The 27,102-nt window shown below is 37.2% G+C and overlaps 2 protein-coding genes across 3 annotated transcripts in view; one reads left to right on the top strand and one right to left on the bottom strand.

Annotated features, from left to right (window-relative positions):
- Positions 1 to 1,751: 1,751 nt before the first annotated feature.
- On the bottom strand, positions 1,752 to 21,702 carry LOC146164755 (WD repeat-containing protein 37-like). Its single transcript, XM_083381692.1, has 10 exons — positions 21,561 to 21,702; positions 20,909 to 21,068; positions 20,362 to 20,561; positions 19,505 to 19,633; positions 19,151 to 19,251; positions 17,010 to 17,203; positions 14,789 to 15,002; positions 9,536 to 9,686; positions 6,634 to 6,783; positions 1,752 to 5,981 (listed from the first exon to the last, which is right to left on the bottom strand). Exons 2-10 carry the CDS (start codon positions 21,018 to 21,020, stop codon positions 5,790 to 5,792), a joined length of 1,443 nt encoding a protein of 480 aa, XP_083237818.1. The 5' UTR covers positions 21,021 to 21,068; positions 21,561 to 21,702; the 3' UTR covers positions 1,752 to 5,789.
- Positions 21,703 to 25,093: 3,391 nt separating this feature from the next.
- The window catches only part of LOC146164754 (calcium-dependent secretion activator 1-like), a 40,033-nt gene continuing 38,024 nt past the window's right edge, over positions 25,094 to 27,102 (top strand). For both annotated transcript variants that reach the window (XM_083381806.1, XM_083381807.1), the window contains exons 1-2: positions 25,094 to 25,316; positions 26,277 to 26,471. In XM_083381806.1, the coding sequence (XP_083237932.1) occupies positions 25,176 to 25,316; positions 26,277 to 26,471 (336 nt within the window). In that variant the 5' untranslated portion in view covers positions 25,094 to 25,175. The remainder of the gene's footprint in view (positions 25,317 to 26,276; positions 26,472 to 27,102) is intronic.

Raw genomic sequence — 27,102 nt, 5'->3', positions numbered from 1 at the left:
TGTAATTCAGCATCCGCGCATCCGCTAGGAACAGTTCTCGCACTCCTTTGGGGGAGAGCACCCCTATTTAGGAAACCGTGATCTAGGTAGATATATGAATATTTTTCTCTCGATGACAATTTTTTTTTTCAAATCGTGTACTGTTAGTTTCTTGGCTGTACGGTGCACTGGCGAAGTTATAGGCTTATACCAAGTGCATCAATGTGGTTTGAATGTGAAATACTGAAAAAATCGAGGACATGACAACATTTTTTTAGTGCAAATTTTATAGGCCGGTTATAACAACGAGTTAGGTGCATCAATAAAATAACAAACCGAATGTCGTTAATGTTGGGAGGTGCTTTTAAAACAACAGATTTTTATTGAAAATTCCAAATTTCCGACTACGGTAAGTTCGTCATCATCATCATCAGTTAAAGGTTTTAACCATCTTTTAAAATACTTTGTTTCATGTTTTTATTGAAATACTTCGTTTCATAGTGAATAAATGGTCAATTTTAAAGATATCTATCACAAGCCGATATTTTGAAAATTAATTTAGTGCTTGCCACATCCTGAGTAAAACTCATTAATTATTTTGTGGTCTCGATAATACCGGTGTTTTAGCTGGTTTTGCGGAGCTGTCTTTTTACACATACCGGTACTATACTTGGCAAAAGGTTGTACAACCAATCAAGCTAGCGAGATTCCCTTCTTTGCTTTCACAGTTACCAGTCACAAAATGTTTACGAAAAGTTAACGCTGATATGCCGTCAAAAACTGTTTTCCAAGACTAAATGTGGCACCACATGCTACGTGGCGATGTAAAGCATTTTAGCTACCCCGCGCATTAATATAGTTGACAAACCCTCGGTTGACAACCTCTACATCTACAGTCTACACAGACTATTGCCAGGACCGTTGTCATAAAGCCACTTCTCCAATTTGACTCTTTGCGAGTTTTACGGAAGCAGCCGTCCCCGTTTTCTGTCCTGTTTGTTATTTTCTTGTTAGAAATTCCGTTGTTTGTGTAATGTGGTTTGTTTAGATTTCGGAAACTATTAGGCTTTGTCCTTGTGAGGCCAATTTTATGGTCGTAAAATGGCATTTTACTCTGTCGCTGCAAAACTTGCCAGAATCTAGTAAGAGTATTAAAGCACATATTAAAGTTTTTAAGCAGAGCTGATGCTGCATTTTACGTGAGTATTGTACTGTCTATGACTGTAACCAACTAACCACGCTTGAGAGCCTACCCTTCGATTTTCTCATTTCTTGCGCCGTCGGGTCTAATCAATTTTGTTCATGGATCTGCTGTGCGTCACACAATTAAATAGTATCTTTTTTCACAGATGACAGTTAAAAAAAGTTTTATAAAATTTCAACGCTAAATGTTAGCAGTGACAGTTCAACGCGTTTTACTGAACCAAAATTAATAAAGTTGACCCTCGAGTTAACTTATCGGATTCCAAGCTTCCACAAGAAAAACAATACGAAATTAAAGTATACACAAAGATTTCTATCGGGTCTTCACAGACCCCTTAAAACTAATCCACTTAACGACAAGGGGTATGCGAAACCCCATTTAATAACCACTGCCCAAACAGGAAAAAAATGTTTTACATGAAGTAAAATAGTTGACCCTCGAGTAGACTTTATTGGATTTCAAGTCTTAACAGAAAGAACAACACACAAAGGTTTACATTTGTCGCGTTTAATATATTAAACGAGCAGTTAATCGCAGTAACGCGCGCGAATGATGCGCTCATACACAAAAAAAAACACAAGAGGAAAAGATAAGAGAATTCAATACACGAACGCGCGCGAAATGAAACGCGAAGAACAAAACACACGCTCAGAAAAACACGTGTGTTCACAGTTAGCGGTTATGGTTAGGACAGTGATTGTTAATTTCCCTACACACGCGTATAGTCGCGAACAGCAGCAGTCCACCAGGCCTGTGTTGGCTTTCAAGGTAAGAAAAAAGCGCGCAAAAAGTTTTTTTTACAAGAACTGAATTTTACAAACGCGAGCGATATGAAACTCGAACGGAATACAACGCACGGGGTTAGTTAGTCGTAAGTTACAACTGCTGACTGGGAATGCATTTTTGTCGAGACGGAACTTATCTCAAGCGGCGTTATACGACGCACTTTCACTTTTTTTCTTCTAAGTAGCGAACACGCCGTTCGTGAAGTGTTTTTTGCTCACGGCTCATCTGTTTTGAGTGGCAATCGATGACGTGACCATCGAATCCACTTCGAGGGGCAATTAGTTTGCGTTTAAGTGCTGCTTTTTAATCTACACTGAAAGTCTTTCGGCAATTAGGTACGGTGCAGTAGTTCTCAAACCTTTTAGTGCCGTTACCCCCAATTTGTGATTAAAATATTTTTACCACATCCCCGTTTCTTTCTAGGAAGTATTATACAAACACAGTACAATACTGGCGTAATAATTTTCATTTAAATTTTACTTACAAAATTAAACTAATGGATGGATGATGCTACATTTGCTATCAAGCAAAAAATTGACCCGAACAATTTGAATTCCTTCGTTATTAATTACTAGCAGTTAAATGGAGACAGCTGACTCGATGAACCTTACGGTCTTTCGCTGTCTCCTGGGAACGTCAAATATTGCTAAACGTTTTGATTTCGACCACTTTCAATTTATTTTGTTTTGATGTTCCAAATAAATCACATATCTATCTTAAGAAACGCTGTTAGGGAGAAAACATGTTTTGAGAGTTTGTCGACTTGCCGCTACTGCAATAAAAACTTGATCGTCCCAAAATGATGTTACGAAGAATAAGAGAAAAGATGTCGCGGCCATCGATATATTGAAGCATCGCACATTAAAAATGAAACAAATAACCGTCGCTCCTCTACTTAATTTTATAGTTACTACTATACTGAAAAAAAAAAGACATGGAGTTAGCTGTTACGACACCTCAGGTTAATTATTCACAGATTTAGTCTACAAAAATGAAAAAACGTTAAGAAGGTAGCAAAATAAACGTAATAGGATGAAAGGGGGAAAAAATCACATTTTAAAACGTTCAACACAAAATGCGTTTTCTGCTTTCTTTCTACAAGTGGCTCGTACATAAGGTAGGCAATAGTAGGGCAAGCTGTTGAAAAGGGCTAACCCGTACGGCCGCAAAACTGAAGATTTTAAGAGCGCGGAAAACGGGAACGCTATTTGACAACATGAAGGTATAAGGGGAGCGGCGTACACATTTTGAGGCACGAATGTTTCGCTGTTAATGTAGAAGTTTCTATTTCATTAGAGGCCCGTACCAGGCCTAAAAGTGGAACTGAAATGATTGAACAGCGACTATAGTAGAACAAAAGACCATGTTGTGGTTGCAATCGATTTTGAGCTGTGTTGAAAGGGGTACGTCTAAACCAGTGGTTCCCAACCTTTTTTTAATTATTAAGTTCAGAGATGCCAATCAAATTGAAATAACCTTAAGTGAACAGTAATAATCAAATTGAAAGGCTCATACAACTTTGCTATTCAGCGGTCAAAGATCATATCATTATCAAAATAAACCCCTTAAAATCGTTAAGTTACCTTTTTGGGTTTAATTAACTTCAGGTTAGGAACCTCTGGTCAACACAAAACCTACTATTCGAACCTTTTTTAGGTTTTGAATGTTTAAAATGTCGACATCGCAATATAAAAGTAACATGCTGCCCTGTATTATTTAACATAAAAAAAAATGACATGGCTTTTCTTGCGTCTTTCAATTCGTTTACAGTTAAACACACTTACGCTGAAAGATCCCCTAATCACTATATAGGTAATGGCAACACGGCCAACGATTGCCAAGCCATTGGCACAGTACAAAAGCTTGTAAAGAAAATATGCGGAACAACATCGGATTTAATGAAGAGGCGAGTTTAGCGTAATGCGAACTGGCGGAAATGCTTGGCGCCGGGCTGTTCTATTGATTCTAATACTCGAAAAAACACTATAGCTACATTTGTAAGATTGGACGCTTTTAACGAATACTGCGAGTCTTTTGATTTCAATTAGAAGTTTTTGTTTAAAGAGGGTAGTCTTTTGATTTTTTAAAGAGCAGCGGACAATATATATACATTACAAGCAAATAATCCTTTTCTACCAATTTGGGTCTGCGATGAAACTATTAATAAACAATCCTTTAATTACGGGTTAGCATTTTCTGGGAATATTTGCTCAAATTAGGCAGGAACTGCGCGGTAAATCACTCTTTAACGTTTTCAAAGTTTAAATGATTGGCTCTTGGCCCGCCTTAGCGACAGTAGTTCACAGGCATGACAAAATTTGATTTTGAACATTTGTCGCAAAACACGACCCAAAATACTTTTTTTTATGATACTGTGTTATTCGCTACACTACACGAATTGAAATTATTGTTGAAACTCTGCGAGGGCCACACAGTGAGTCAAATTTTACGCTCGTTTAAATATATTCAGTCCATTACATAACCAGATGATCCGAGCGTTTATGGGTAATACTTTGGATGTACAGCAGCGAAACAAAAAAATACGAATCTACAGGAGCATTAAAAAAAATTAGTGTTGTTAGCAGAGTAAGTATGTAATTGTTCTGCCCGAAATACGTGTTTCCTTGTCAATGGGCAACCAACCAAGCTAGCTAGCTTTTGCTTTGTTAATGTACGCTCAGTATACGCATTACGCAGGCCGCGTGGACATGGTCAGCAATACGCACGTATACTGCTCATATAGGTAACACAGAGGTCTAGGTTATGGCTTGGGCAGCTTGAACATTAGAGGTGACCTAACTTGGCGGTTATAATCTGCGTAAAGCCAAAACTGAAATGTAAAAGTGGTAACACTTGTTTAGCACGAATCCTCGCGTTTTTAAGGCTTGTGTTAGATTACAAGTGACGGGGAAAACTGGACCAACCGACCACGTTTTACCCTTTTTTTACAAGCGATTACTTCGAGCATAAGTTGAAACCGAAAAAGAGGATAACCGCATAAGGAACCAATGGTATTTGGTGCGCGAACTGTTGAGGCCCGTGGTTTAGGTTAAACGGCGAAAAATTCCCCCCTTTGGTTTCAGTAACCCGCCCTTTCGGTAAAAGCAACACTTGAAAACAGGTAAGAAAACGCAAACAAGTCAACAATGAACGGGAAACTTCGCTCTATGGTGGTGGGAGACCGCCGGCGTCGATTCAACATAAAGAAACAAACGATCGTAAAATTAGTCGAAACTTCGGGATAGAGATTCCCGACACTTGGTATTTTATTTCGATACCGATATCAAATATTTTGGGAAAAAACTACAGCCGTCCGATTCGATACCAAATGACGTCATTACTATGGTTTGATAAGACGCAATAATCAAATTTGAAAGTTAAATGGTTATGTTTTTCAGGTTATTGAGCCGAAATTTGCTTTTGCGTTAGGAACCCTTTTTAAGGTCGGTTTTTAATGCAATAAGTGGGGCGATTATTTTTTGTATCGGCCAAAAAAGTCAATTTTGTCAAAAAACAAATATTTAAAGGTCAAAAGTGCTCTTTTTATAGGGAAGAAACGAGTCGCTCCAGTGATATGAAATTTACCTTAGAAAAAACCTACGATATATCGCAGACAAGTCTAAAATGCACATATTAATTTGGTATCGGATCGGCAGCTCTGGCAGCTTAAAGTGTCGAACGAGTGCCACCGATACGATCGCTTGGTATCGGCTATCGTCTCCGATCCGAATTATCGGACACCCCCTCTTCTGGCTCGCTCGAGCAAATCGCAAAAAAAGAAAACAATAAAATGTCTACCCTGACGCTTTAGCCGGTCGCGTCACTTTTGCGAGAGGAACGAGTGCGGAAAATCGACGCTCCAGCTGATCATGAGCTTGTCCCAACCGCAGGTGAGCACGGTGGGAGTCGAACCCTCGACCCAAGTAGCGGCGGTGACGACTCGCCGATGTGAGGAACGGTCGTTCCGGGGAAGGCGGGCCAGTCGGTTGCCGCTCGTATCGTAAAGGCGGATCTGCGAAGTTTTTTTGAGGCGTTAGGTTTTTATGCAACTTTTTCGTATGGGATGGAGAACCCATTGTGTTCCATGAGTCAAAAAAGTCAACATTGGCCTTAGTGCTGTAAACGAGTGATTTTGAAATGATTTTAATAACTTAAGGCCGAGTCAAGTCTTTTGCAGAAAATAAGTCTCAGTCCAAGTCATCAGTTTCAATTAAGTTGCATCAAAGCTTAACTTTTCTCCAACGAAATTGAAAAAATTAATTAAAACTTTCGTCACGCCAATGTTCTATACTTTCTGCTGAACATGAAATGATAACAAAAATTTTGTGAAACGCCAAGGTTCAATTTAGAATGAGAAAAAACAGACGTTAGCACAACTTTTCTTCAAAACATTAAACAAAAAATAAGAAACCATCTATTTCGCAGAAGTTTGTTTAATATTATGCCATTAATATAATGTTAGTGCTGTATACCGATCAGACGAATAAAAAATTCGCCAAATGGTGTTGGATAAAAAAACAAACTTTCGTGGCGTTATATAAAAACGGCTAAACACTGCCACATCTCACGATTTTCCTACACAAAACAGAAAATAAAATGGGAAAAAAAAATTTTCGAAAAATCTTGTGACCAATCAAAAAAAAAAGTGGTTTTGATAACCTTACCTGTCGGTTGTCGTGTGGTATTACGATGACGCCTCGTCGCGACACTGCAATCCTGTTTACGGACGAGTCGAAGCGTATGGAGGCGAGCGGGGTTCGCATGCTCTTCAAGTCCCACACCTTCACGTAACGGTCGTCGCCGCTGCTCACCACCTTTACGGTAGCAAAAACAAAAATAAGCGCGGTTGAGAAAGGGTTTATGGCGCTGGGCGCGAGTCCTTGGTTTTTTAATCGTTAAAAACAGAAATATTTTACAGTTGCTTTAAATTAAGATTGTTTCCTAACCTGTTGTTTCCGCGACCCAAATATTAGGTGTAAGTATAACACGAAGCTTCAAGACGTTGGCTATACAAGTTCGAACTTAATTAATATTAAACATGTTTTCGTATTGGAGTTACACACATTACTGAAATTAAGTAATGTGGACCTATCTTAATTTAGCCCTGCTCAATCAGGTGCATCAATGCGTTCGCTGAACCGTGTTTACTCGCAGTTTCAATCTAGAAAATGGCCCAATACAAAGTAACCTGAAACTAATACACGCAAACCATAATTTTATGAAAATGTTTTCTTTGCGTGTTGTAAGATGAAGATGTGCTTTATTTTCTTCACCTGTTTACACAATCTTGATACAATTCGATAATTTGGAATTAACAAGAAATAAACAATTTGTTTGCTAAAAGCGATTTTACGTCTTAATTCAAGCCAGTTCAGATAAACCTCAGATTATATAAAACACAAACTGACCACAACTCCTAATTTTACCACGAATTAAAGTATATAAACTTATATATAGTATATAAAAAAAATATATATAGTATATAAAAAAACTGAAATATTTTAAGGATATATGTCATATGGTTACGGGTATTTTACAACGTAAATCCCCTTATTGATGAAAAATGTTGGAAACCCCCATAGTCGGAGAGGATAATTAAATTTTACCCAACCGTAAAATCGATAATTTGAACTGTACAACGCTAAGTAACACGGGCTATCTTTACTCAACGTCTATTTACTTAAGCAGTATTCGAACTTTAAAAACAGCGTCCTTATTGAGCATAGTATTTGCAAATCACATTGTGCAAACACATTGGTTAGTTTCCCAACTGTAGAAGATGTTTTTTCTAAGTTTCGCAAATGCTGCTAAAGACGGGTACATACATTTATTCTGAACCCGTATTGCGTAATGATGTAATTAGGTTTGGCTAAGCCAACATTGAAGGCAATAAAATGGTCGTTATTGGGGAGCACACAGCTGAAACATGATAAACAATAAACGGACCGCAAAGCAATAAAAAGGGATTAGAGAGGTCGCTGTACGTGACAAATGCGCTTTGGTCGCCCACGTTTGCCCTATCCCACGCGCACAAATGCACGCCAATTCACCTAAAATTGCTCTTTTATATCATGACTAAAAAGCTGTGACCTGACGCCGACCGAGGAAAATGTGAGTCAATGCTTGACAGGTCGGTTCAACGCGATCTATTCGCGCAAATGTTTATAAAAAACTGTCTTTATTGTAAATTGCACAACTGAAACGTACATATACACAATATGTATTCTGTGATCGAGCCCTTCTGTAGTCGTACTGGCCAACGATAACTGTACCCGTTTATAATACACAAGATGCCTTCGGGAAGGGTTACCGTAATAAGTTAGCCTTGTAAGGATTATAGTGCAAGCAAGGCGAGGCTACAAAAACTAGCCTGTGGTGAGGTTCGAACTTACGACCTCCGGCCTTCATTCTAGCCTAACCTTGCTTGCAATATAATCCTAACCAGGCGGACTGATTACGGTAAGGCCTTCCGAAGGCATCTTGTGTTCATTGTAAATTATTCAGTTTTAATCAAATAAGTTTTGCAAATGATCTTGGCAAGCAAATTTTCCGGCATAAGTTCAACAAACACTGAGCGTCAGCAGCGTTACTCCTGACCAAGCAAAATTCCCGCGCACAAAACCGAAACCTACCAGTTTCTGAGGCTACTTTTGCAAACCGTTACGGCGGCCCACGTTTTTGTACTCCCAACTAAAAAAACACAGGTAAGCATCGTTTTCCACCAAGTTTGGCAAAGAAATGACAAACCACCACGATGCAGTAGAGAGCAGTGCGATGTTTTGTTTTTGAATTGGTTTTAATATCCTAAATAGCGACGGCTTTCGAATAGTCAAAAAGTCGTTTATGTCATAATTATGATTTTTTATGTCTTAATTTCAAGTGATTCACAGGCTCAAATAAAAATAAAAATTGAACATATAGCAAAGTTTATCGAGGAAAATATACTTTCTCTTCCTAAATCAATTGCTTTATTGTGGAGGATGAGTTTTCAAGGACAACATACATACTTTGTTCAGAAATGTGTTTTAACGACCCACAGGGTTTCAGAAGCCCCACTTTAGGACCTCTGGGTTAGTAGGGGTCATAAAACTTTTTGTATGAAAGGACGGTTAACCGTATGGATTAAAGATCGCGAGCCTGATATATAATTTTGTTTTGAACTTATTTGACTTTAATAATAATTAAATAATTAATTAAAATTATTAAACTAAAGAAATATAGAAAAAGTATTCATCAAAATGTATAGGGAGCTTTATAACATCGTCTTAAACTTAAATTTCACTAAAACTTCGCTTGGATTGGCATTTGACAAACATTACATTTTCTAAGTATTAATAACCGTATCTCCAAGATTATTAAGGAAATATGCCGCAGTTAGGAATTCACCAAAACTTAGCTTAGCTTTGCACCCGACTAGCATTACCTTTTATAAAGTATTAGTGTATTTTCGAGACCAGAATATAGGCCGCGGGGCAGGAATAATTAAACCAACAAACCGCAGTTTGATGACCAATGGGTTAAAAACTCACAAGGCGACGTTAATACGTGCTCAGCCTTACGCGTTACCTTGTCGTCTGTGGTGAACACGGCCGAGGATACGGACTGGCTGTGGCCCTGGCCCACTATGACGGTGTGGAGGGCCGGCACGCGGAAGTCGCACACGCGGAAGGTGGAATCGCGTGATGACGTCACAACCATCTTGTGCTTGGGGTGGGCGCTGGAAAAATAGGGAAGGGTCGTAAACGTGATTATGCTTTTGGAGCATAATTGTTTGAGTTTGTAGTAAGAATATCAAAGCCCCTATATAAGTAGGTAGCATTTTGAGCAATTCGAACATCAACATTAGATGTTGAAAACGAATAAATAGATTTTTTTAAACGTTCAAAATTCTACGTTTTTTTTCTAAAACTAGAATCATTACTTAATAAGAATACCAAAGCCCATAAAGAAAAAGGTAACATTTTAAACGTTTCGAATCTCTTTATTGATTTTCAACATTAGATATCCTAAATCCGTGGTTCTCAACCTTTTTTTCACTGCGTGCCACCTCGAGCTTCTATGATCTTGTTGCGTACCAACAAAATGCCGATAAACTCAACTTTACTCAAAATGTACATAGGATTATTAACAGGGGCGGATTAGCTAATAAGTTAGCTCGGAAATTTCGAAGCAAATGCGGCCCACCTCAAAAAAGTTTCTCTTTTTTAACTTGCAAGATACTGGTCAAGTTTTGTGATTCTTTGTTGTTTTGCTATGATGTCGTAAAAGAAATATGCATTGATGTTCCGGAAAGATAATAGTTCCTATCGTTAAAGAAGCATAAAAAATGTAACTATACAACCATTACGATGAATGGATAGTTTACAATAAAAAAAATGCTTAACCTTTTAGTAAAACTGTAATTTTACTTAAAAACATACTGCGTACAGCGTACCACCCAAAATGGCTTCGCGTACCACTAGTGGTACGCGTACCACAGGTTGAGAACCACTGTCCTAAATGAAAAATGGTGGAAATTCAAAACGTTCAAAATACTACGTACTTCTGTATGGGCTTTGATATTCTTACCAAATAATGATTCTACTTTTAGAAAAAAACAAAAAATCTCTTTAGGCGATGCTGCTACTAGCTAGGATTTTGAACCCTTTTTAAAAAAAGTATTTAGAATTATTTTTGGGGGTCTTGTGGTGTGTTTGTAGAGTATAATTTTTCATCCGGGCCTGTAGTAGGCTAGTATAAAAGACGTGTGGAATATCTAAGAAAAAATTATTTTCAATTTTAATCATTTTTATTGAAAAGTAATTTCGTCATTTACTGGGCAATAAGGCCCTAATAAATAAATAATGTAATTGCAAACATAATTTGTAAATCGGGCCTTTAGACTGATATACCTATAGTTGAAAAATGCAGGGTACAACGTTATGCTCGAAAATAAAGAATGAAAATTATGTTGCTGCATCGCCAGACTGGGTACAACAAAATCTGTACTCTTTGTCCGTAACCGTTAAAGCAGTCACTTTCTAGGTGACACAAATTCCATCGACAACAAAACAAAGAACAGTTGATATCACATGCGTGCCATTTTTGTTTTCCGGTAAGATCTGGGTCAGTTCGGTGACTAAGTTCATACACACAGGTGGTTCGTAAACAAAGCTAAATAAACATAATATATTGATGGACGAACACTGTTGTAAGGACTTAAGCCAATAATTTGACTTGACTAAAGTCACTGTTCAAGTCTGTTGACCAACATGACTTTTGAACAAACGACTTGACTTGAATTAAGTGTTTTCATCAAATTTTTTTACATAAAATTTACTTGTTCATTTTTGATGTTCCACGCAAAACAATTTGCTCGCTGTAAGTTAGGTTTTTGTTATTTTTAGTGCAGATATTGCCAATTATCGGGCGTGGTTAACAATTTTAATTGAATATTATTATCGTTTTATTTTATGTCAACAACTTGACGTGAAGTTTACTTGCTCTATAATGATTTGACTGGGACTTTTATTTTTTGCAAAAGACTTGACTTGGACTTGGCCCAAAGGGTCACTCGTCGCGTTTTCCATATGACGCAGAGCAGCGAAAAACAAACGGCGACTTTAGCAATAAAAAGGGCGGCAGCCAATTCAAAATAGACGACCTATTTATCAAGCAAGGCAACAATCGGCCATGGCTGTCGAGGTGCGAATCGAGTTGACGGACGTCGGCATTAAACGGCACTGCGTGACTGCGTTCGCAGGCGAACTTAGAAAGTGGCGAAATGATGAAACGTGTTAATTATTGAGCACCCGGGAGACTTGGGGTTCGAGTCGTGCGTCAGCAAGCTTGGGCGACTTTTTAGCAGGTCACGTCGTGTATGCAAAACAACTTCTATACGCCGCGCCAACTTTATTGTGCCGAGAACCGCCAGGTTTTTTGCCAGTGAATAGCAGCTGCCGCTTGTTGCAGTCGAGCTGCTTTACGCCCTTCCTTTGTCACGGGAAAATATTAACATGTTGTTGTATCAAGTAGCCTCGAGATGGAATTAGTTAAATGCTGACAATATATTTGGTGGTTCGGTTCTTGGGTTTAAAATCACTAATATTTAATGAAAAAATTGAGATTTTTAACTCAATTTTTGCACGTAAAACAACTGGATTGCAAAATTTTTCGCGTTTTGTTATTTATTAGTCGAGTCAGTGCTAATCTTCGGGCGAGTTGTATTGATTTTGGACTTGAGTTGGATTTAGTTATTCTACGAATGACTCGACTGGGACAAATGACATTGTGTACATATAAGCGGCTATATTTCCAAGAAGTCACTGTTATAATTTACCCTTTAGCCTACTTTGATTACTTCGGTCAACTTTTGCGCTATTTTCGTTCATAAACAGGAAAAATAAATTAAAATTCTTTGAAGCGGCCTAAAAACAGGGAAGCCACGCAGACGATTCACAAAACAACAGTTTTTTTGGCGTTAAGAAACCGAACGGTCAACGAGCACATTCGAATTCATTGAAGTAAAAGCCACTTAAAAAGCTAAACTGCATTCGAGTCAATTATTCATTCAAGGTCGTTTGATCCTCACTTGTAAATATTTAGCCGACGAGCAAACAGACGAAACACGAATCGACAAACGGACCAATGTTTGTTTACCGTCCACTGGAACCTAATCGGTGTCGGGAAAATGTTATTGTACCTTCTTTAAAAAGGACTCCCAGGCAACACACAACCATCGATTTCGGCCTAATTTAGGGCGGCTGTTCGCACCTTCGCGGCTATTTGCCGATCGATGAAAAATAAACAAAGTGGGACATAAATAACGAGCGGACCTCACGGGGCTGCTTGGAACCTAATCAAACCGCGTCGTTTGCTTATATTTGTTGCCTCAAAAAATCAATCCAGGTTTGTATTTATAGTGTAACGCCAAACACTCACCACACGAGCTTTAATTTGGATTCGTAGAACGGCCAGCTCCCTTTAGTAGGCCCGCTGTTATGGCCTTGGCCAATAAAATGGCCAATATACAGCTAAGGCCCCCATTTATGCTATTTTTGGTGCGAGAAAAGCATTAAAAAGACGTTAATAGAGGGGGCGGTTGCATACAAGTCGAAGTGACAACGTACACAGCCCAAATGTCATTGTCGTGTAAGGGAAATTACGCTTGTCGCTTTTGTCTGCGCAAGATTGATAGTTTGCGACAGTCAAGTGAACGAAACGCTTACATGCCTTCGAAAGGGCGATTTGTACGGTCCAAGTTTTTGGTAAAAGAGAAAAAACCCGCGCCGCAAGATTATTTTGAAAAAGTCCACCACGAAAGGTTGTTGCCCGCACATAGAAATGTCGAGGGCATATGGGTTTGTTGATCAATTCGTCAACAACCTTTCATGGTTGGCCCAAAATAAACGTTTTAGTCATGCCTGTCGCCGGCGACCGGCGACCGGCGTCTACAGTTCAGCCGAATACGTATTTGAAACCCTTTGATATCGTTTGTTCTAGGTATAAGCGCGTACTTTTATTAAACAAACTTCGTTTCACTAATTGTAGTTTTAGATTTGTTTATTTCTGCCATAATGTCCATTACACAACTGTGTTAAATGCATTACATGATTGTAATATTATGCTATCCAGGCAGCGTTTATGCTGGTAAAAGTTGTTTTGGATGATCGTTTAACCACATTGTTCAAAATCGGCTGTTATGCCGACATATGAGTAAATTTAAAACCTCGGCCAAATGTATTTTATCGGCTGATTTTAGTCACAAGCCACTTTAATGTAAAGCAGGGGGTCTTTTTACGGGACAAATATATGTGTATAGTGGTAGCACACGGGATAATGTGTACACGGTTTAGGACACGGGCCAAACACAGTTTGTATCAACAAGAATTACTTTAACTGAAGCGCTAGCAACTTAAAGTCTATTCTTTAGGTTATTTTTCAGAACTGATCGATAAGTGGAATTCGTGAATTCTAAAAAAATGCTTACCCACATAAATGTAAATTCTACAGTCACGTTCTCATTTCATCGAGGCTATACAAGCCGACTCAAGCAATAATCAAAGTGAACAACAACATATCAAACAGAAATAGCCCTCTTATTGCCGGTAAATAAAAAAATTAAAAAAAGATAAAAACTTAAAAAGGCCTATATGCACTATGTGATTACCACGTTTCATTTAAATAGGTCATAATACTAGTCTATAGGAATATTGGCACCTGGCATGGAAACAAATCTAGAAATTTGTGCGACCTATATCGGAAGTAGTTTAGAAAGTCGACGAGCACATCAGTTGGTGCAGCGATAATTTACCAATTCGAGCTTGTGCCCAGATGAAAAAAAACCTACACCCTAAACCAGTGTTTCTCAGCCTTTTATGGCTAGCGGCAACCCTCAGAAAAAATAAATTTATTGCGGCACCCCTACAAGACTTTTCCGTATGTAATTCACTAAAATAACAAACCATAAACGGAACCGGAACAACTCACGTCAACCCTACACAACGTACGAAGTTATAATTGGATTTATTCCACTCTTATCTTACACAAAAAGTTATAAGAGCAAAAATCAGATTCTGTAACATTCTCAAATATCTCTCGGCACCCTTAAGCATTATAAATGGCACACCAGGATGCAGCGGTACCCCGGTTGAGAACCACTAAAACACATGACAACACAAATCAACTCTACACAGCGTACGAAAAATTGGATTTATTCAACCGTAATCTTACACAAAAACTTATAAGAGTTGAGCAAAAATCAGATTCTTAAATATCTTTCGGCAGAAATGGCACCCCGGTTGAGCACCACTAGCCCTAAACAATCAATGGGTCACCCACCTGACGTGGGTAAGGGGCATGTCGTGCCCGCTGAGGGTCTGGACCGCCTGGCCAGTGACCGAGTCCACCAGGTTCGAGGTTCGGTCCCACGAGGCGGTGACGAACTGCTGGCCGTCGACCAGCCAATCACAGCACACCACCGGGGAGGTGTGGCAGTCGGCGCGCATGAGCGGACAGCGGTAGGCAAGAGGTTCCTGAGCGGCCAAGGAGTTGTCTGCGATCGGAAGAAAGGGGTGTGAAAAGGGCGTGGTTGGTACGGGCGTGCGTTAAGGCAACCTCGTATCGAAACGTCTTAATCAAGATAATGTCGATCTACTCGACCTTTTTGGCTTTGCAATTCATTATCAAGCTACATGGTTAAAAAATACATAGTTGTTTATCAACCCTTATTTATCGGCGACCCATATACTAAGCGTAAGTAAACAAACAAACAAAACTCAAAATTTAAACACTTGAGGAAAAACAGGATCAGACATTTTTATAAAGGAACATAATATTTCGCCTATGCCGACATCGTTAGTTAAGCGTAAGAATAACCGTGAAGCTTTGGCGACCCAATTATCTTCACTGAACTTACAAGCTTATAGTGAACAAAGAAGAAATAAGACAATAGCATTATTAAAGTCAACTTTATTGTTTCATGTCTTTGTATTGCTTCTGCTCTTATAGTCCATTTTTGGAAAATACTACACAGAACCGATGCAAATAAATATAACCACATAAAACTACTTTAATCGGCCACTCAATTTTGGGTAGCGATCCATGCGATGGGAAATTGAGTTAAGGTGTGAGTGCCGAGTAGATAGGTTTGTGATTTGTGCGCAAAGAGAGTCTTGAGTTGGATGGGGAGTAAAAAAACGTGATTAAGTTGGATCGTGAGCGTCAACGAGTTCGTAAGTATAGGCGTGAATAAATTATAAGGTGTGTGACCTTGAGTCGGCTTTTAAGGTAGAAGAGATAACCTTTCTATATTACAGTTTACTTACTCGTGTTTTTAATTTATTATACAAGAAAATTGTGCAACATAATGTTGATTTAAATAATCTCAAAGGGGTAATGTTTTGTTAAATAATTTCACTAGGTATTACGTGAAACACTGAACAATATCTGCTTAGGATGTTCTGTTTTTCGCTAAAGGTGCGGTTGGTGAAGGAACATTTTTGCTATTGGTGTATAGGGCTTAAATAAACTTGCTGCGCTTGGCTTAACACGAAGCTTTGGGGCTTAGTGTTGTTATACTTTAAGCCTTTAAGGGGTACAAAAAACTATGCGTTATAATCTTATTAAAACTAGAATTTTACACTCAGGCGAATTAGTAGACTAAAGTGCACCAAGTTGTTTCTAGTATACATGTTTAATTTTTAATACACAAAAGCGCAAAACGGAGTTGTTATTTCTGGACCAAAATGCAAGCAGTCATATGAAAACGTAGATGCACCAAACTTCTCATTTTGCTGTTCGCGTCTTTCATTCCATTCGAGCAATTTGCAAAAAAAAACGATTTTTTTTTCGAGTTAAAAAGCAACGTGATTGCCTCATTAATTATGGTTGGGGAGTTGCGTTGCGAACCCAAAACAAACACTAAACGGTAACAATCTAGGATTGCAGAGCAAAAAGTGTTTTCGAACGCCTTGGGGGAAATCCGAAACCCCACGTTAGCTTTTACTTCGGACGAATTACTTAACTATACGTCACAGAGATAGAAAATATGTGCTTTGTATTTATGTTTTTCACCTTGATTCTGTGGCTGCTCGACCGTACAAATAGCATGAATCTTTCGAAAACAATTCTATGTAAGAGAAAGTGACGATTTCGTAAAACCGATGACACGCAACTAATCATGACAATGACTCATAAAAACAGCACCAGGTAAACATTTGTTTTAGCGATAAACGTAAATATACCTGCTGGGCAGAGTAGGAGTGACCTATGATAAATAAATGCAACTGCACAAATAAAAAACTGAGCGTTATAATCAATGTTATGACGGAGTAGTGTCCACACCTTAACAAGTTTATTGTTTAATTCATAAGTAATGAAAATACGTTGACAACTGTTCTACAATCATTAGGTTAAATGAAAATGCGTAAAACGCATTCGCAGAGAAAAACTGAACTATAGACTATGCCAATTTACCAACACAAAATTTATTTATCAAAATACCTAATAAACGGACAACTATAAACTAATATACATGACTCCCAAAAGGCAAACTGTTTACCTTCGTGCAGCTCGTCACGGTCCAGCGCATCCTCGTCACTGGAGGTCGTACGGGGGCAGTCGTAGGACCAAATATGGGCGCTCATGTCGCCCGAAACTGTCAGGGCAAGATGCTTGTCCCGGTGAAAGCGAATACAGTTCACTGAGCCCGAGTGACCGTGGTAGGTTCCAACGCATTCGCCTGTGTTAAGATTCCTGCACACAAAAGGATACGGTTTACAGTTCGAGCTGTATGTATTCGTAGAAACATTGTTAAATCGAAATGATGCAAGTTTGTGATAAAATGGTTGTTTCTCGACTAGCTCCTCTTTGAGCATGTGTAGCACAGTTGGCAGGGCGACGGTCCCAGTATGGCCGGAGGTTGTGAGTTCAAACCTCACTGCAGGTTAGTAGTTTTTCTAGCTGGCATCATTGATCGACAAACTCGGTAAGTCCGCGACGGCTTTCGTACTGATGATAAGTAAGCCGTAATCATTGGTCAAAAGCAGCTTCAGAAGGACTAGATCACAATTGTTAACACGCATAGGTGTGTGCATCTTCCATTATACAATTTCGTATCGAAACGTCTTAATCAAAAAGATGTCGATCTACTCGACCTTTTGGGCTTCTGATTTCATTACCAAGCTACATTACAGATCCGTGTATAGTGTACCCAATTGTTAATTCGGTTAAGTGATCCTTTTAGTTAAAGTAATGTGTTGACCACTAAATCTTGTTAATTGCAGCACGATTTCCCGTTTTTACAGTCATAGTGCTGCCGGTTTATAGGTTTTCCACAATACGAATACAGCTGCTACGTATGTTTTTTTTTTTTGAACGTGCATTGTATGTACCATTGAAAAACATTTGTTAAGTGATTATTTAAGTAACAACTAAAGCTCGTCATTGTAGCACGATTTTTTAACAGTGCTGCCTGATTTATAGGTTTTCTAAGATGAATACAGCTACTACATATGTATATTAAAATTATTTAAAGTGCATTGCATGTAACGTTGAAAAACATTTGTTAAGTGATTCTTTTAGTAACATAATAATGTATTAACCAGTATAAAGCTCGTCATTGTAGCACGATTTTTTTTAACAGTGCTGCCTGATTTATAGGTTTTCTACAAGATGAATACAGCTATTACGTCACTGGACAAATTTTTTTTTTTTTTTAACCTGTAACAACTATGGCTTAAAAATCCATGGAGAAACATTTTAAATGGCACTGAATTTTAATAAACATAACAGTTGGTTCTCCCAAACAATAACTACTTTAAAGATACATGCAAAACCTTAATACAAGGATCAGTATTAAACTTCCTTGGTTTATAAGTTCGCCAGTGTAATAGCTCATAAACAAAACACTGTGTAATAAAACTCAAAAAAACTTTTTTACATTGTCGGACTGTGTAGCTTTAGACACGTTTGACTTTTGGGGAAAAAACACGCAAAGTGGGACACTTTAATTCATGTGGATTGGGGGAATTGCAAAATTCGCGAATCCTATTAGTCAGTGGGATTTGGCACTTACACAATAAACATTGCCGTAACAATCGAAATAATCCCCACGTGTTTTGTCAAAACCGAACTAAACCGGAGAATAAAGTGCTTCTGTCAAGGCGTGTAATTAGCCTTATGTACACTTGCGCCATTAAATGCGACTGAAGCGTGCTACACTTAATCGCCTGCCGCTAATGAGTGAGCTAATCTTAGATGATTGATGGCTCATGGAAATGGCTGGGTACCCTGGCCTACGCGTGATGACTGGTGGGTCTGAGTGCTTAACCTTACGTCACCAACGTGTATTGTGAAATAAATAAGCGAATTTACTAGCTTTTCATACACGCTTGTAAATAAACAAGTGTTGTTACATTTAATAGAGCGATGCTCGGACCTTGTTTTTATTTGCATGCCTATCAGTGGTTTTGGCTATTTTAAGAAAATTTAAAAAATGTATAATAAATAAAAATGTATGATGTGCGATTATAAAGTAATTGGCCAGAGAAAATACGCAAATATGCATTAATCAAAATGAGGGAAATTTTGAAATTAAAATAATATAATGCAGGACACAAGCAGAAGAAAAACTATCTTTTGCAATTTTTATCAGCTGTGTTTTAATGTCTATAGGTAGATACTGAACAAGCAAACACTTACCAAAGCTTGGCCTTCTGGTCAGCCGAAGCACTTCCTGCAATTGATGTGTTAGTTGGTGAAGATGCAATATCCCAGATCCCATCTCTGTGTCCATGGAACTCCTTCAAAAGCATAACTGCTTGATTAAAGAGTAATCAAATAGAAAAACTGTGTGTCACTAAATGACATATTAACTAAATGCCTCCTAAACCATTTAAACCATTTATATTGTCTGGTGATGTTGTTGATTTGCATTATATTCGTGGAGGATGTATGTAGACACAGTAGTACAAAAATAGCGCAGCGCTGTACATGAACAAACACATGTGCGTTTTGTGCTCAGACTAAATTCAAGGAAAAAAATGACGAGCAAACCTGAACAACTCTGCATACAACATTGGCAGTCGGCTTGAAACTGGAAACAAGTTTGCTGGTGCCCGTCTTGTAAGTTGTCTTCAAACGCTGAGAGATCTGACTGGATTTCCCTTTGGCATTTCCACTTCCCTGCGTATTCAATAAGAGCGTCTTACAAAATGCATACAACCACCAGTAAGCTGTAAGGTGACCTGATTTATTTTAAAGCTGACACTGTTTCCCTCTGTTAAAACTTTATGTGAACATGGCAGAGTTTCACAAACTTTCTTTCCTCTGTGAACCCATTTTCAGAAAAAAAAAGTTTGTGACCCCTTGGCAGGTATAGCCCATAGACTTGAATGATTTATAAACGATAAATGTACAATGCTTTGTGACCTCAATATTATGGTGCGCTACCCCAGACCAACAGGTTGAGGAGCCCTGTGTTTTGGCGGTATATGAGTAGAAACCCAACAAAACTGACCATAACAAACAAAATTGTAGGGCAGTGTTAAACTAGATTGTCAACAAATGATCATGAAACTTGTTTAACAAATGCTGTGTTTAAACTGTTAATTAGATGAGTATATCAAAAACTAAACAACAAACCGAATTAATAATAATGGATAAAACCAAATAAAAACCTAATATAGAAAGACTAATAAGAATATCAAAGCCCATACACAAGTAGGTATCATTTATTTTCGTTTCAAATAATACTCTTTATTCATTTACAACAAGCGTTTAAAATGATACCTACTTCTGTATTATGGGCTTTGATATTCTTACTGTTTTACAACAACCACCAACCATTATCCTTCAAAAAAAAATAGAAACAGGCAAGAAAACTTAAAATTTGCCATAACCACACACACAACCTTTTGGAAATCTGAACCGTTTGTCTCAGACTTATCCAACCCTTGTCCTGCATCCATCGCAGAAAGCTTTTCGTTTAGCAAGGCAATGCTTTTCCGAAGTTCCACATTCTCGGCGTATATCTCACTGAACTCATCCTCGATTTGACCGAATAAATTGTGTAAACGACCCCGAACTCGCCGTGGCAGGACACTTGTGTCTGCTGCATGATAAAAACAACAACATGCATTTAGCAATGACATCTCTTTTTAATAAGATGCAATATTGTGCAACCATAGCTAATTGCGATGGCATAAATTGATTTAGTCAATGAATTTTAAATTGCAGATACAGATTTAATAGCTGAAGTAGGTGATAAATTGGTCATTATATTGCAATTTAGCAGAAAAATGTCCAACAATGCTTATCACTGCTATTTGACTGTAGTAATATGTTTTGATTAGTTCATCATAAAAAATTGTCCTAAATAGGATATCATATGATTACATTAAAATAAATCATTTACATCTACTCTAGTTACAGTAATTAATAGACAAGGTTATCAATTACCCAAGCCATCACTTTCAACATCTCTGACCGGTTGCAATTCCTTTTCACGGCTGTTGGCACGGCGAAATGAGAGATGCTTTTTGTCATCTTTTTTGAAAGCTGTGTTGTCCATTTCAAGGAATGCTATTTTGCTACGCCAGTTTAATCCTTGACTGCGGTACTGTAAAACAGGGGATTAAATGGATTAGCTGTTCCATCTGTACATAAGACAAGGTGGACTATCATAAAAATGACAGATTGTGATAAGCCTGTTTTGTTTTGGCAAAACGGTAAGGAGAATTTCTGTCTGCTGTCTGCCACAAACATAATTGAAAATATAATTTCCTTATTTATATGTGGCATGCTTTATGGAATAAGATGTTGTTTTTGCTGTGTGTCGCATTTGCCACCCATTTCCCTTATACAAAATAATGTTGCTACATTGTATATGCATAATTAATGATTCCGCATTTAATACTTTTTAATATCTAAAATGTTAGCTAAAGGTCAACAGATATGTGTGTTAACAGATCTCCTGGGCTTTCACATTTATAAGGCGATTCACCACCACAAACAGGAAATAAACTATAAACTTGACAATACCTAAATATTACTCACTTCTGACAAACAGGAAGCACAGAACTAATAAATGTAATATAAAATTTTATGTTACCTGCTGGCCTTATTTCCAGTTCAAAACAGAATTTGTAAGGTTCTCAGTTTCTTGTTACCAATCATTTTCCATGTTGTTTTAATGTGTTGGTGGAGTCAGTGTCACATTTTTATAACAAATTTACAACAACAAATTAAATCTTGATAAAATAAGAATTTTTTTGAAATATTATCGACAATATGTATTTTATTTAGAAATCATTAGAAACATTGTTTGTAGTATTTTAAAAAAAATCACAATTGGTCTTGGAAACAAGACAAGATAAAGGGGCATTAGAATGATTAATTTTTTGACTAATTTTCGATAATTCACCTTAGGTTATAATCTGCTAAAGACATAAAAGTTTATTTCTACTATTTATTGTTTTATTTTTTGGGTGCATTTAAAAAATTAGAAAGTAAATATGCATGAAAAGTAATATGTTTAAACAATATAACCAAGCTAACAATAGATTGGGTGCAGAATCATGATCTAGTCTGCATTTCATGGCATTTTGAGCTTCTGTGCCAGTAAAATTTTAATGAGATCCGGCATATCATATTTTAATGAGATCCTTCAAGTGCATGACCAAATAGACTAGTTGCACCAAAGGTAAAAACTGAACATTGCTAGTGTAACACTTATGTAAAAATCGGGTGCATGTTTTATATTTTGGGGTGCAGGTTTGGTCTTTAAAAAAACTTCCTGAATGCACTTTCTATATTTTGCAAAGTAGGATTTGGGTGTGTATTGCCAACTTTAAGATATATAATCACTACTTTATGCATACTGGAAGTTTGTGGAATCCTACCAAAACCCAAACTAATGATACCTTAGTATAAATTTAACTTAAACTTGGAGCACAATTCAGCTATTTAGGTTTACACACACAAAATATTGTGTCATAATACTATAATAGGTTAGGAATTATTATAATTTTCTGTGGCTACCATAATGAAAAATAAATACATGGCTCTTGCAGTTTGTGCTAAAAAATAACTTTGTACAAGCATAAAATGTTTTTTTGCACTTCCAGTCTGCAGTGTAACACCTGCATTGAGAAATAGATTGGACACCTCAATTTCCAAATAAGGGTTGAATTGTGGTTTCAAACGCAGGCTGAAAAAAACATGATTCAGGCCAGCACCAGCGGACCATAAAATTTCTTGCTGTACACCTGAGATCTATAGGTAAAAAGTGGGATGAAACGCAGACTTGGTCCATCGTATTTACGTCTACTTGTCTGCATATCAAAGCACCACAAACAACATTTTTTCACCGCAAAGCTGAACTCAAAAGCCCACGAATGTACTGCGCAAGCCGTGTAATGAAATAGCCTACTGAAATTTAGTGCAATAATTCCGGCTCGTTCTTGCTGCCTATCGCTATTTCCGCTAATACCTCACCACCTCACTGATAGAACGTGCGAACAAAAAAGTGCGCAAAATCGCAAAGCGTTGCACTAAATTTGCAGAAGAAACGATACTGCAACGCCACCTCGCGGTACTCTTTTTGTTTGGAATAAATAATTAACAAAAACATAATTCGTTAAGCGCTTGTTAGTTTTTATAACTAAAAAGCATTAACTAAAATCTCTACAAAAAGGATTTTAAAATATGTGTGGTAACCGAACTTTGGTTTCATTCTCTTTGCTATACCAATTGCGGTTCGGGATATTCACATCAAAACTTTGAATATGATCCTTCGGAAATATCATACTATTCAAGAAAACAGTTTGCGTAACGACGATTTCAGAACTAAAAAACGTTTCAAAGAACTATAATTAATAAATTATTTATCCTTTTTTTCTCTAAACTGGAGAATCCAGGTAAACATTTTATCACCGTTCCAAAGTTTAACACTAAAGTTCCTGACATGTCTGGAGAAATCCGGACATGTGGAAAACCTAGTTTAGGTGTGTCTAGTCAAGACAAACTATTAATGTCAATAGTGAAGACTTTTTCACAGAAAACAGGCATTGACGAGAATGACTTTGGAAAAAAACAGGCATTTGACGAGAATGAGCCAAATACGTTCACGTCTTTTTGTAAATAATTAGTTACGTTTTCTCTGATTTATAAACGCGGTTACTATTATGTTTTTGGATTAAGTAGGTGGGTTATCAAGTGAGTGTGTACTGCGCAGGCTACATTTTGGTCAAAATAAAGATGTTGAGCTGGCGAAAACGATAGAATACAGTTGACCTTTGCGGCGAACTATACGCAGACCAGGTTCACCACTACAGACAGACATATAGTCATGCTAAGCCAAAGTTAAAAAATGGTGAAGACTAAGGTAAAGTCATTTAAATAAAGTCTGATATGGGAGCCGAGCATTCCAATGTAAATTCATTTGCCTTGAATAAAATGGCTTGAAATGCTATTGGATTAGAACGTGGCTTGCTTTGTTCATCGCCTATTGCCTAATAAGAATCCGCGAGGACTTCCATAATTTTATGAATGGCCAAACACAGGGCCGAAATTCATGATTTCCTGAACTCAGATCACTGAGCAGCACGATATTCAAACGCAGTGAGAATAAAAAAGCTCTCGACCGATTTCGATTTTCGCATTGCCGAGAACGCAAACACAAAACAATAACAAATAGCGGTGTAGCGGCGAAAGTAAAAGGCACTCTCATTTTAGTTGCGCGAACGTCTGCCAGTCGGGAGCAATAACCACTGTCGGCTCGCTGGATATTGATCTCGTGCGAATTCGACCTTGTGTACCGGCAGATTGCGTTCTGATGTTGCTAGAATACTAGTTCTGCTTTCGCTTGCACCACACTCCACATGATTTTGATGATGTTGATTGTTACGCCAGTTTAAAAGCCACCGTGTATAAAAGGTGGATCCTCGCTTAATTCTTAGCAAAGCTTATCAAGGACATGAATCAGTTCATTACTGTACGTTTTGGCTGAGGCAGTGCAGGAATGCTATTACATGTTATGCAACTGTGTTTCACAAGACGTAGAATTAGCTTCGTTTTCAAACATGCAAAGCAATATGGTACAATCGACTAGAAGACTGTTAAATATTTAGCGGTATCAGACAGTGTTGTAGTGATGTAAGTCTGTCTATGACTTGACTTAAGTCAATGTTTTTAAATAACTTGGCTTGACTTAAGTTTTACATATAAAACAGTTGGCTTGATATATGTTGCGTTTTTGTTATTTTTAGTTTAGTTATTGCACATATTTAGACAAGTTTACCAATTTAACATATACTTTTGATGACCAATATTTATACTTAAAATTGACTTGTTAATTATTCAAAAAGACTTAAATTCAAACTTGATTTATTTTACGAATGACTTGACTGGGACTAAGTGATTTCCAGATGGCTTGTTTGCACTAGTATCAGACAAAAAATTGAAGACTTTTACTACCCGACACATCTTTTTGAATAAAATGTTACGCACACACAGTGTCTGGAGCTGTAATATTTGTATCCTGCCCTGTTACTTAAACAAACAAATTCCCAGTCAGTAAACATTAAAAGTGTAGTATTGAATTAAATTAAAAACTAAATTGCATTGTTATTTACAGAAAAAAAAAACTGTTTCCTGGTCTATTTCATACTTGTTTTAACAAAATAACACTTTAAAAAACCCTAGTGGTACACAACACATTTGAGCAATGATTTGCCCATCATCCAGCGACGATGACTCTGACGTTGAAAATGTAAAGGAGGAGGTATCAACCTTGGCCATTAACCCTCAAAAGAACCCAACTCGCTCACCCAGTAAAACCGACTCATATTCCGTTACATCAAATCAGGTGAGTTATTTTTTAATTTACTTTATGATTTTTTTGTCAGAGGTTAATTTAAGGATTTTAAAGTGAAAAGTAATACCAATTCTGTGATGTAAAGTAGTTATTAGCCAAATAGAGTAAGATAGGTATATATAAAGATTATAATTAATTATTATAGTTTTTGGTAAATTTTACCATTTTTGGCGCTTCTATTTTGTCCAGGGTTTATATTGCTAACAATATTTGGGTTAGGGTGCTAGTTTGGGTTTGTGTGGGTTAAGTATTGTTGGTTATATTTATTCTCCCATATTTATTTAGCCTTTTCAATTTCAATTTTGACAACTCTTTTTGTTACTGTAAAAAAATTTGTAGGATTCTCTACCAGTGCTGATTTTTTCGCTAAAATGCCTTGACAAACATAATTTGCCTATTAAGGTTTGTTGGACTGTTTATGTTTCTTGTGGTTTTAATAAAACAAATGCTTGTTTGCCAGACATTACGAATAACTTACTGATGAGAATTACCAGTATCACCCTTGTTGTAGTTTTAAAGCTTTGTTAATTACCCTTTCTATCTACACATAAAAAATAAACATGTGTAACAACATCCTTTCAAATTAAGGAAAACTGTCTTATAGAATATTTTAGCTATACTATTGTTAGTTTTATGATGTCCTGACACAGTTTTATTGTATTTCCTTCCCACAATTTATTACTGTGATCTCCCTGCCAATTTCAAATTTTATTATATCAATTTGAACTGTACATTTGTTATGGAGAAACATGTTATCAAATTTGTTTTTCTATGTTTCTCCAAGATAGGAAAAGGTAATACAAACTTTGAATGACTGTTAATTAGTTTTTAGGTTGCATACATCAAAAATTATGATTTTAATGTAAATATGTAAACCTGAATTTTTTGGGGGGGGGGGGTTAACTGGCTTTTTTATGTATTAATGTTTTCCTTTACACCTTTGCTGTCCAGGGCAGCAGCCAATCTTCGGTGAGGGGTGTGTCACCGTCGCCGTCGGTTACCAGCGAAGATGCTGAGGCGAAAGCGCGACAAAGGGAAGAGGAGGAAAGAAAAATGAAACTGCAGCTGTATGTCTTTATCCTCCGCTGCATTTCTTATCCCTTTAATGCCAAACAGCCAACCGACATGGCAAGGAGACAAACCAAAGTAAGTTTATTGGTTCATTCTGGTGCATTCTATATGGCCTTTTGTTTTTTGTTTTATTTGTACCATCTATCAATTGTCATCAAAAGGATTCTATAGATCTGGAAAGCTTTGAGAATGGGTCCTTTACTTAACTGCTAAAGTACAATGTACAAAATATAGTTATTTTAATAATTTGCAATATATAACTTGATGATGAATCTCAAAGCAAAAAAGATTTTGTAAATTGACATTATTTTGATAAAGAAAGTTCAATACATACTTGTATAATCATCATCAGTTAATGTCTCATTTACTCAACCTTTTTGGATTTGTGATTCATTATCAAGCTACATTACAGATCTATGCATAGTATCTTGTAATATATACTTTTTGAAAAGCATCATGTTCATTATGGTTTTTGTATAATTTGTAGGTTAGGACCCTGGAAACTGTCTTTTACTCAAAAGATATCTATTTCTATTTAATTTTAATTGTTTAATTAAATAATTAATTAACCTGTATACAAGGATTTTACATAAATACCCCCTGAAAACATCTTACACTTTATTGTACTTTTTTCAATACAGCAAACTTTAAACAATTAAGATAGGTAGGTTCTTTGGGCGGTTCCCATTTTAAGTCCTACCGTATT

This window comes from Ascidiella aspersa, chromosome 2 (genome assembly GCF_963924565.1).
Source record: "Ascidiella aspersa chromosome 2, kaAscAspe10.2, whole genome shotgun sequence".
NCBI lineage: Eukaryota > Metazoa > Chordata > Ascidiacea > Phlebobranchia > Ascidiidae > Ascidiella > Ascidiella aspersa.
This window is presented reverse-complemented; position numbering and strand designations above follow the sequence as displayed.

Coding starts and splice junctions, on each gene's coding strand:
- LOC146164755 (XM_083381692.1), bottom strand. CDS start 21,020: ATGGACAACACAGCTTTCAAAAAAGATGACAAAAAGCATCTCTCATTT. Junction 19,634..20,361: donor ACGGTTCAGATTTCCAAAAG/GTTGTGTGTGTG, acceptor TTGAATACGCAG/GGAAGTGGAAATGCCAAAGG. Junction 9,687..14,788: donor ATGCCCCTTACCCACGTCAG/GTGGGTGACCCA, acceptor CTATTTTTCCAG/CGCCCACCCCAAGCACAAGA.